Below are 12,379 nucleotides of genomic sequence, written 5' to 3' on the forward strand. Positions count from 1 at the left end.
GTAGGGAAGCTACATAGGAGCTCCACAACATGATGGATGAAAGTAGGGCAGGCTAGGCAATTACAAACTGAGACAGAGAAGTGTATGCATCAGGAATGTACTTCTACAATATATTTGAAGGGAACGTGGAACCCAATATACTAGTATATCAATAATTGAATACACCATCCTTTCCAACAACTATATACATATAAAACATTGGATACATGTTATCCCAACTTGTTTAACATGGCTGTTAAAATGCGAAATCAGGTGAGAACATTTTCAAAATTAGGGCTATAAAGTTGTGGAATCAGTTTCTCCTAAGAATAAAATAATCATATCTATCAAATTATATGTGAGAAAAAGTTGGAAAAAGAGAGAAAAAGCTCGCTACATGGGCCGACGGGCTGACCGATCCCTGTTCAGAGTCGGGATCCGGTCGGCCCGCCTGCCTATAGGTGGCCACCGCTCGTCCCCCTTCCGGAATCGCGCCGTCGCTCTCCGCCGCAATCCACGCCGTCCCGGCGAGCGAGCGAGCGAGAGGGAGAGGGAGAGGGAGAGGGAGAGGGAGACACTCTACTCGGATCGAGCGGAATCGAGATGGACGGCGGCGAGCACGAGCCGGAGGAGTCCTCCTCCCAGCGCCGGGAGCGCCTCCTCGCCCTCCGCTCCGCCGCCAGCGCGTCGCCCGCGGGGGCGCCTCCCCCGGCGCCCGCGGGGAGCCTCCTCCCGGACCCCGACCTCGCGGGGGACGAGACCACCTGCCAGCGCCCGCGCCCGCCCCAGCGGTTCGACTACTACACCAACCCCGCCGCCGCCTTCTCCTCCTCCTACTCCGGCGGCGCCACCAATCCGACCTGGTCCCACAAGCGCAAGAGCCCTCCCGCCTGCTACTATCCGCGTCCCGCCCCGCCTCCGCCTGCTTACGGTACTTACGCCACCCTAACATGCTAGCTCGGTTGTTGTTTCTCTTCTCCCTATTATGGTGGATTAGTAGGGCTGCTTTGCTTAGCTGTAGGGTCTAGTTCAATCGATTGGTAGTTTTAACTTCAGTATTAGTACTGGAGTTGGCAGCTGTAATTTGATCTGTGCCTATGGTCATACTTCAACCTAACTTTAACGAATCGCTCCCTGCTACAAGTATCAAAAACAAACACCATCCTATAGGCAAAGGGGAAAATGATAATGCGGGCTTGCTTGGAACCTAGACAATTGCTATGCAATTCAACTCAATCTTGGTTTGCATTTGAAGACGACAAACTTAGTTAGTCACCTGTCAGTTTAATCCACATTATTTATGCAGGGTTTAAACATTCTTCAACAGCTAACCTGGCATTAGGGATGTTTTTCTGTAGTTGTATCATTCAGATTGTGGTTTTCCTATGTATTCCATTAGCAGTGAGGTTGTGCCAACAAAGCAGCTCTTTTAGAAGCCAAACTTAGCTGTCACCTGGCATTAGGATGGTGTGCATGTTGTTAAATCAAGAACCTCAATTGCTTGAGATCTGTAAATTTTATGTAGTATGACATAAGCAACCACTTCAGAATCTTGTCCTGACTATTTTTCTGACTTTGCTTGTTTAGCTGAACCTAGGAACTATGGTACCTACTATCCTCCACACCAGCACCATATGACCCCAGCACCCATTCACTACCCATCCCTGATGCAGCCAGGTGTACCAGGGAGCAGCCTTTGGCAAAGTCCTATGCAATTCCAGACTCCAATGCCAGGGTACCAAGGAAATCCCTTTGGTGCACCACCTCCACATTTTGCATCTCCAGCTCGATGTTCATATCCAAATTCACCTAGCTTTGGTGGGTTCAGACACACTAATCCCAGTCAAGGGAGCAGCCATATTACTTATGGACCAAGAGGTAGCCCATACTCATCTTACAGGCAAGGTAGAGGCCAAAACTACTGCAGAAGCACAGCCTCAAGAGGGAGGGGGGGGGGGGGGGGGGGGGGGAAGGTTAGATGCTAGTTCTCGGAATCGTTCTGGATGGCAATCCCAGAGGAGCTACTTCAAAAGCATGGTTGACGACCCTTGGATGGACTTGCAACCTGTTGTCGGCAATATATTAATACCCATGGATGCTCCAAGTGTTGAAGACGAATCAAAGCAACCTTCCATTGTTTGAATCATCGTTGCTTTCAATTTATTTTAGGTCATCTGTATGCGGTGTACACGTTATAATATAACTAACCTATTATTAAGGATAGTGTTCTTGGGTGCATGATGCATATAGTGGTGCCATCCTGGGGGTTTCTATGTGTTCTCTTAGGTCGGTTCATACATAATTTTGCTTGAATGGGGCTACATTCAGATTTGATGTCTCTAAAAGTGTTACCGTTGAATGGAACCTTGCTTTTGTTCTGATCTGTGATGTCTCAGTTTATGTAATCATCTCTTGAGTGTATTGCAGATTGTTTTATTTGATTCCAAATTCGAATACAGGGATGTTGCATGTCTGACACTAGCAGATCAGTTAGGAATCTTTATTCTGCACTTTTACATATTGGCCTGTTAATATTTTTTTAGCTAAGGAATTAGATGGTTAGGCAGCAAGGCATAGAAAAACTGGTTGTATCTAGTTCACCCCAGGCTGATGTTATTGGATTCCAGTTTAGTTAATGTAAGATTGAAATTTCTGGGCATTCATACATGTTTCTTATAACACTCCATCTTACTGGGATTGGTTAACCAGAGAAGCCACTAAGACTTTAATTGCCATGATGAGAACAGTAACCTTACAGCAATGGTACAGTAGATCGTGGATATTAATTGTCTGAAGAAACTTATACTAGATTTTTAGGTTAACGATTTTCAAGTCTAAATCATTTTGCTTGTACTGTGTGCAGTAAGCTTCATGTTTTGAGTGGCTGCTTCCATTAACATGTGAGGATTCCATTACTGTTTTGAGTGGCTGGTTTCATTAACATGTGAGGATTACCATCATCTATTGGTTCTCATGCGTCTAGCATAACTGTGCTGTTTCATCCTTTGGTTTTCTGCATGCTTAACTTGCTAATTGTTTTTTATTCGGTTTTAATCTGGGATATCATATTCATAAGTATTCACAATCTCATCCTAATCATTTCTTCAAACTTTTCATGTTTTGTTGGACCAGGGAACTATGGTGACAACAATCCTCCACACCAGCATCATTTGGCTCCATCGCCAATCCACTCCCCACCCCTGATTCCACGAGGTGTACCAGGGAGCTGTCCATGGAGAAGTCCTATGCAGTTCCAGGATCCTATGTCAGGATACCAAGGAGCACCTCCTGGTGCTCCACCTCCTTGGGGTCCACATTCTGGTCCTCCAGCTAGAGGATCCTATCCAAATTCACCTAGGTTTGGGTTCAGGCACCCTAATCCTGGCCGAGGGGGCAGCCCGATGAATTATGGACCAAGAGGTAGCCTAAACTCATCTTATGGACGAGGCAGGGGCCCCAATAACTATGGTAGCTCAGGTTCAAGGGGAAGAGGGGGAAGGTGCGGATTTGGTTGGCAAGACCGCAGCTACTTCATTAAGTCCATGGTTGATGACCCTTGGCTGGGCTTGCAACCTATTGTTGGCAACATACTGATACCCAAGGGCGACTCGGAGTCGTGGCTTCCAAAATCGCTGAGGGAAAAGAAGGAAACACCTGCTCAAGGCCAGATTAAGTCGACATCGGGACTGAGCCTAGCAGAGTACCTTGACTTATCTTTCAATGAGGTATCTAATAAAGAGACATAGTTTTTTTGTATGCATAACTAGGATGCTGGTTGATGTTGTTTTCAGTATTATTTGCAATAGATTTTACCCCCATTGAAAATCATGTTCTTTATCTGCACTCCTTCCATTGCCCTAGATTGTGCGGCTTTGACAATTTTTACTACTGTCTACATTTTAGCGATCACGCTGCACCTTGTTTTCAAGGAACTAATTACTAGATGGAGGAAATGAAAATGCTTTAGCAGTAGGTCCATGTCTTGTGTTGTCACCTCTCCAGTTTTGGTGCATTCTCACTTGTAGCAAGTTCCAAATCACCGTACTATATACCTAACATCTGGAGTCATGGAGCTGGGTGTTAAGAGTTTTGCTCTTTTGTAAGCATCTGTTTATAACTCCATAGACTTTATTCCAGAAATAGACAGATGTGGAGGAGGAAAAAGAACAGAGATGTGGCATGTCAGTGTTTTTTGTTGGTGCATAACATAATGATAGTGAGTCACCCACACTTGTTTCTTGTATTGCACAAAGTCAGGTGCAAATTCTGAGAAAAAAATAGCATGCAATTTTCTTTTTGTAAATGTCAGCTGGAGATGGTGTCCTTTATGATCAGTCTGGTGGCAACCAGTTGCTATATGTAGCCTTGTGTTTTTTTTCCTGTTCTAGTAGGCGTCATCCAAAAGGAGTTGAAGATCTTTTTGTGAATGTCCAACTAAATTCCTCCTAAGCTTTTGTATGCATCATCAGGATTAGCAGCTATTGTTATGGGAGAACTACAGAGTTCTTATTCACGTTGACTTCCATGCGTATTTGAGAAACAAGTTTGCGAAGCAGGGTTATGGAAAGACTTTGTGTCGGTTAGAAATTCATTTTTTGTCGAGCAGTAAAAGCTTAGAGAGTGCAACTGATTGTGTGAGCACTTGCAAGGCACTAAAAAACTGGGAGCCTGGGTTTATTAAACTGGGCAAATGGACCACATTAATGATGATTTTGCTTTAGCTAAATCCTTGTACGAGTTCAAACACTGCAGTTCCGCGCACATACACATAGACAGAGCATCCAGCATCCAGAATTCAATTGAAAAGTAGGGAACAGTAGCATAGAATACGACTAAGGAACCACTGCCATTACATCCAGGCTTCAGAACTATCAGTTCAACTGCAAGGATGACACCTACTCTTAGGGCAGATTGCAACCAACTTCAGGACATAAAATTTACTTACAGAAATGAGCCAATTGCAAAGTGAAAACCCTACAAAAGATCACATGTTTAGGAACCCTAGCAGGTGACCATTCCTACCATGTCATCCTGACATTGAATGTCAGTGCCTTCCAATCAATGCAAGTTCCCAACTTCACTAACAAAATTTACCTACAAACTTGTACTGCACCATGAAAGATTTTTGAAGCATAAGTTAGCTAAAAGAAGGTTTCAACTGCCATGTTCATCTATCTACATTTTTCTTTTCGAACAATATCTATCTGCATTTTGGTAAATCTGAATCATCGCTGCCAACAGATTTTGATGCTGTTGTCCAGCTCAACAGCATTGATTCCACCTTCAGGGCATAGATCATCTTATCTCTCAAAATACAAGCATCTCCATACAATGAGTTCTGCAAATCAGCTAATGCTGTAATGCATCCTATCTGTTGGACAAGATATCACAAAGAGTATTCATTGTATGCCTTGCCAGATTTCTCAATCAAGCATCAATTCCTTTCTCATACGTCGCCCAGTCAAGTAAATCCCTTCTGACTTTCCCTTCACACCTGTCCTCCTTTATTTGCAAGGATTGAAACGCTTTCCAACATCAGCAAATTCACCCTGATCAACAGCATTTCTGACACTTTAACCACAATAGTCCTTAACTCCTTACCAACTTCAAATATCAGTTCAAAAACAACAGAGGCTTGACATATGGCTATCGGTCACTTCCACCTCTCCCAAACACAAATTATGCTCAAGCATTACATGCTGCCCAAAATTAATTCGGACAAGCTTCCGTTCTCCGTGAGCAAGCTACACAGGAATCTTTACCGTTCACTTTGTCGGGACTGTGGTGTGCCTTGGGATCACCCTTGTAAAAATGCCTTCCCCAGACTCGATTCCAATAGAGAGTGGAATCATATTTCCACTGAGCCCTAGCTCATCTTCCACAAGGAGAGCAGCTTGTATTGCAGAACATATAACCATGGCTTCCTCAGGGGGTCGTTCTTGTGCTTTGGTAGTGGCCAAAAACTTCAGAAATAATTCTCTGTATCTTTGGAACTCTTGCCATTCCCCCAGTCAATATAACTTCATCAATATCCTTCATAGGCATCTTAGCATATTTCAGAATGCTCCGGCAAATGACTTTAATTTGCCCTATCAAGTTATCAACCAACTACTCAAACTTGATGCTGGAAATAGTAATGTCCAGATCAAAAGGGCCTTGAGCGGATACAGGGAAAGAAGGGATTGAAACTGTGATCTCAGGCGCTTGTAATTCAACTTTAGCTTGCTCGGATGCTTCTGCAAGCATCATCATACATATTTATCTCCATGAATGTCAACTGAATGAAGTTGGACTATCCGTTCCACAAGTACATTGACATACTGTCAGACTGGTCTCCACACAGAGCCCGGGTGGGAACCCAAATGAAACAAAGGTTAATTTTGTTGCCTGTCTCTGATCATTCTTGGCGCATGATGATTCTCCGCTCTAGTCTCCTGATATTCTTGTACTTCATCAAGAAAGTCAGCTAGGAATTCTCTTGATGAAAAGTGCACAAATCTTCTCCTCCAAAGGACAAAGAATGAAAGGTCAGCTGGAGATGCTTGTACAGCTGTAGCACAAATCTTCACGGTCTGCCGTATGTGATGTTCTGTACTAGTTCAACTGTACTAGCACAAATTCAGTTAGGATGAAAGGGGCGGTCGCTGCCTGCTGTTGCTCTCATCAATCATCTGTCTGTCTGACTTGGAACCAATGCAACCGACCGATCCAATCATCCAAAAGGGTTTGAAGATTGGTTTGTGTTTATTTGGCGGGAGTCATGAATTCCTCTGAAGCTGGGCCCATATATTGTGGTGTACTCTTGGTTTAGTCCGCTTTGCATTCCTGGCGTGATGGCGATGAAGGCTTTGGTAGATTGCAGAGGTTAGGTAGCATGTATGCCATTTTTCTTGGTGCACAATGTGTCATCCACACTACTTGTTTCTTACATTTGCATTCAAAGTCAGATACTGATTATCTTAAAGCAGTGCGCAAATCTTTGCGGAAAAACACCAAAGAAGAAGAGAAGATCGCGCTGAAAATGATGCTGCCCTTTGCAACCACAGTTAGTTCGTCGGCAACAATCCATCACTGTCCGTGATGGCAACAAAAGTTAGCGAATTCAGTTAGGAAGAGAGGTTCGGTCGCTGGCCCCTGTATGGCCTGATGCCCTGATGTATTCTGTCGGTGTTGCTTCTCTTCAGTTTAACTTGGCGTTGGATTCTTAGTAGTAGTACCAGTTTTCAAACCACCGTATGGTATCCAGTGTTAGTTATAAAAGGCTGTGGAGAGGGGGAACCTAAAAGAAACAGAGGTTAGGTAGCATGTCTGTGAATTTTTTTTTTATTTTGGGTGCATAATGAATCATCCCCTTTTATTTCTTGCATTGCATCCAAAGTCTGCTACAGAATTCTCCTAACGAAAAGCGCGCAAATCTTTTGCGTAGTCTCCAAAGAACAAGGTCAGCCGGAGATTCCGCCATGGCAATCAGCAGAGTCTGGTGGCAATCCACCGTAGCACTTTTGCTAGCTTGTGTTGTTGCATTGATATGATCCAGGAGAACACGGTCATGCATGTGCTGCACCGCAGCATAGTTTGACTACAAAAGTTGGCAAAATCAGTTTGGAAGGAAGGGCCGGTCTTGGCCGTCTGCTGTTGCTCTCATCAATCATCTGTCTGACTGACTTGGAACCAACCAAGCCAAATGGAAAAGCAGCTGAAGAGTGGTCTGTGTTTAGCCCAAGCGAGTTCCTCTGAAGCTGGCCCCATGTATTCTGGTATGGTTTGGTCTGGTGTACTGGGTGATGGTGATGGCGATGTATCCTAGCTCATTCATCAACATCACATAGTGCACAAGTCGAGATTTGTTTAATGCGAAATCAGATCCTCATGATCAGTCGAGTTTTGGCCGTCTGGTCAAATACTGCAGGGATCTGCCTAACATAGCCATGAGATTGTGCTGACTGACGGCTCCCACATTGTTTTTTCCTTTGTGTACGTTGCCAACGAGATAAGTAGATATTGTGCAGTGCAGGCGCATGTTTGTTTCGCTGCTGATACAATACATATAGGTCGTCTCAGATCCTCCATTATTTCAGGAGGGAGAGGGCCTCTGGAATGGATGTCTTATTATATGAGTCGGCAAGCGTGTTGGGTGTCTCTGTTTCCATGTGCTGCTCACTGCCAAGCAAGGCAAAAGCAAAGTCTTGTTCTTCTTCAGATTGAATTTTCTATACACCAAGGTCGATACGCCTGTTTTCATTTACAGCGATAATTTTGAAATCACCGTACCTAACACCTGGTTGCACTCTTGGAAATAAAGTGTTTGCATGCATCTACAAACTAGTTGGCAGGCTTAATCAAAAGTTGTTCTTGTGTTTAATCAAAAGTTCTTGTGTTCTACTCCTCCGTCCCAAATTACTTTTCTACGTACATAGTCTTTGATATGCATCTATAGTAAAAGTTATATACCTAAAAAAGTTAAAACGAATAGTAATCGGGGACAGAGGGAGTAGTACTACAGCAGTACATAATTGTAGCAGCAGGACAGGACGCAACCATCAGCTACTGCAACTTTACCGCATGCAGTTTGACCGACGACGGGATAGAGTTGGCAAATTCAGTTGGGAAATGAGTGTTAGCGAATTCGTCTGATCGATTAAGATGGCTGGCATGTCCCCATTCAGTCAATTCAGTCGTGGTAGGTTATGGCTTGTTGGGTGATTGGATCGAGGGATGGCGATGTACGGACGATGCAAGTACGTACTGGCTGGAGTTGGTGGTGGAATTAGAAGGCGTACGTATACGGCTTGCATGTTGAAGCTGACACAGTAGGTACTTAGGATATATACTAGTTTTAATGGAGGTGTTACGGGAGGTTCATCATAATAAATTGCTGAACACATCAACATATTTACTACTTGGCAGGGTTTTATAAAAGGGGAGAAGAATAAAGTTTCATGATCATAACACTCCTCCAGCATAATTACCAAGACCATAAAACTAGATGAAACATCTACTGAGACCCTTTCATTTCATCCCATAACACAATTGATCATAACATTATTAAAAAATTAAATATTGCAGTAATTGTGCAATGAAACTTTGCACTGAGAATGACAATTTCATTTCATTGAAAAGCTGACATGGCAATATGATGAAATTATACATTGAGATTGACCTAATTATTACAGCGAGAGATTCCAGATCAGATGCCACGCATGCATCCATGTGGGCATTGGGAGATACTACTAATTCTCTGCCACTCAATCTCACTGGGGGACTGACTTGTACATCTAGCAAGAATTATAGTATTTATCATTGAGATTTCTGGAGAAAACAAACAAACAATTTATTCAGCTGTTAATTGCTATATGGAGTAGACCAAATCGTACCAAGGAACCTACAAGATTAGGACGAAAGAAAACTAGGCGGCGCCGCGGCGGCAGCTGCTGCTACCCGATCTTAGTCCATGAAGAGGAGGAAGAAAGAGAAGTGTGTGATCAGAGGTAGGGCGACGAGTGTTTTCTTCTCTTTTTTTTGTAAGGAAAAAGAGAGGAGGATTGTGGATTTGTGGGTGACAACTGACAAAGGAGAAACGCGTAAATGAATTGGTTGCTTTCGGCAGACAAATCCATAGCTGCGAGAGTGAGTGACTGATTCTCGTACAAGTGGAGCAGACCTGCGTGCCTGCTGCGTCGTCCTACTATATACTGATCATCACTTGACTTGCTCCAAATGCAAATAATCATCCACCTGTCTTTATTTGAAACCACCACACGCTGCCACTCTCTGCTTCCCGCTATGCGTATTCTTTTTCTTTTAGTTTTCAGAAGAAGAAGAAAAATATAAACGAAAGCATGGGAAGAAAAGGTCAGAAGATGCTGGGCTGCTTGGAATAGGCGGCGGATTATTGGATCGTGGATGGAAACGAATGACGCGTCCGTTTCCATCTAGCTCAAAACAAAACTAAACAAAGCGGCCTGCTTTGGAGTTTGGAGAACAGCTAGCTAGCGCGCGCGATAGCCTTTTTCTATCATTCCGTTTCCATCTGCATGGAGGGAGGAGAGACGACCTGTACATGTACTCACTCTGCTTTCGTTCGTGTTCCGTTGGCAGATCCTTTTCATCTTTTTCTTTAATCTTCGAGTGTTCTTTCACCTTTTCTTTTCTCCTTTCAACCCAAAAAAAGAAAGACCGCATGATTGATTAAGACTAGAACCAGTGTCGTGGGAAATTATCTCAACTTCAATTCCTTCTATATTGGTGGAATGAAGGTACGATCTAAAATGTAGTTCGTTTTGACTTTTCTAGGTATATAAATTTTGCTATGTATCTAGATATAATCTTATATTTAGGTACCACCTTCATTTTGGAACGGAGGAGCATATATAGGTACATGTATGTATTATCTTGATCGTACGAGGATATCATATCGATGCTGCCAGCACAGCAGCACTGGCTAGGAAGGAAGGTATACGGGAGAGTCCAAGGCAGGGCAAGATGAGAAACAATAAGCTCAAGTAGCCGGGCTAACAAGCAACACATGCATGTACTTCAATAATCCCATCAACCTCTGCATATGCCTCAAAGGTGTCCTATATATACAGTATGCTTCTAATTAAACTTGTCCAAGGACCAAGGCAAGTAGGGGATCAGCAGAAGAAGGCTTGCAAGCAAGCTAGCTGAGAGAACAGACAACACTCCAAAAATGCCTACCTTGAACTACAAAACTCTATGCCTGCAACGCAATGACGTGGCAGACTGTGATAAAACATATATCCTGATGTGTCTTAATAACGATTTTGCAATGAACTACTATAAAAGAGATTTGTTGGCGCGCTCATATTTTTTAGTCGGACTAAAAGGTCCCCATACGGCCGTAAAAAAAACCAATATTACTGTAGCAATTCGTCCGTCCTTATAAATCAATTTACACGGATGGATTACGGACGGGGCGAGCCGTCTCTGGAAACAACAGCCGTTTCCACAGGCGGACGATGGGATGACCCGCTCCCGCAAATGGCAAATACGTTTTCAACCAGCTCTAAAAAATCTTTTCTATAGTGATGCAAGAAAAAAAAACACAGTGTTTTAGTATGCGTAGAACGGCCAACGTAGACACAGGTAACGTCCACTATAACCCATTTGCTAGGTCAAATCATTTATCCTTTCTTAATTCTTCAACAGTCCAGTGCGGTATGCTTCAACCTTGGGAAGCCGGTGCTCATTGCACCTCTGTCCATGCACTTTTTTTATTTATATTTGAATTAAGAAAAATAACACCACATACATCACTTGGAGTTTGAGATTCATACATATAAACCGTTTGGTGAATGATCTCAATTTTTTAATCTCATCTTTTCACCAATTTAGAGCCATGAAAGGCCAAGCTAGTCGAATCGAGCCCGATCAAATGCTTGCATTAGGTTTATTAATCATGTTGAAGTGATTTTATTTCCTTGGACAGAGAGCAAACCCAGAGTGACAACTTTAAAAACTCTTATATATTAGCAATTATTTTCCGTCTCAGTGTTGAAAAGGGTTTGAGATTATACTCCATAAATATCCAAATTATATTCAATGAAGACTATATTGACAACTCCAAATTAATTAAAATATATATGTTGAAGTTATTAAGCATGTGCGTATTGGGTGGCTTTGCAACAAAATCGAGTAGATCTCGTTACCTGGAATATAGTGGTGTGATCAGAATTTGAAACATACAACTCATAAAAAGTTATCACATTTTTAAGAAAGTTATCATATTCGTAAGAGATGGAGCAAAATAATAAAAAAAAAGGCGTGGGCTGCGGTAGCCCAATACCTCACAGGAGGCCGTAGCGGGCTGCCAGGGTCGCGCACTTAGCTGCTAGCTTTTTCCACTGCATCAGCATAGTTGGGACGTGCCCCTGGAATTAGACCACACCACACCACACCACACCTGCCGCGCTGGCGGTGTACGCCGTCGGGAGGTGGGCCCAGCCCATCTCGATCGTCGATTGATAATAGCAAGTGGGGCCCACACGCTGCAGCACCGACCGTGGCAACGAAGGAGAAGCCGGAAACGTTTGACCACCGGAATTGAAGCGTTGAGAAGGTCCACGCGCGCACCGCACCACCCTTGACACGCTACTCCTACCTGCTGGTCGATCACTTTGCGTTGCTGCTCCCAGCTGGATCCATCAGATCGAAGCTCATTGTAGCGAATAATGGAATTGCATTGCAGTGTTTCATTCTCTCTTTTTTAGTTTGCTTAGTCAAATTAATCTGCACAACACCGTGGTGCCTACAGTGAGTGAGTGCAGAAAAATGTAATGCCTCCTTTTCCTTTCCATCAGGGGTGGGAGGTGAAAATGCAAACCAAACGTTACAGCGGTATATTTGGTTTTCATTCACATTTTGGCTGGTTCTTTTTTTT

At 43.4% G+C, this 12,379-nt stretch overlaps 1 protein-coding gene and 1 pseudogene across 1 annotated transcript; both read left to right on the forward strand.

The window, feature by feature from the left end:
• Positions 1–425: 425 nt before the first annotated feature.
• On the forward strand, positions 426–3,822 carry LOC117865982 (uncharacterized). The gene is made up of 2 exons (XM_034750267.2): positions 426–910; positions 3,112–3,822. Exons 1-2 carry the CDS (start codon positions 583–585, stop codon positions 3,723–3,725), a joined length of 942 nt encoding a protein of 313 aa, XP_034606158.1. The 5' UTR covers positions 426–582; the 3' UTR covers positions 3,726–3,822.
• LOC140223547 (uncharacterized) lies at positions 1,077–3,104 on the forward strand (annotated as a pseudogene).
• Positions 3,823–12,379: the final 8,557 nt, after the last annotated feature.

This window comes from Setaria viridis, chromosome 7 (genome assembly GCF_005286985.2).
Source record: "Setaria viridis chromosome 7, Setaria_viridis_v4.0, whole genome shotgun sequence".
Classification (NCBI taxonomy): Eukaryota; Viridiplantae; Streptophyta; class Magnoliopsida; order Poales; family Poaceae; genus Setaria; species Setaria viridis.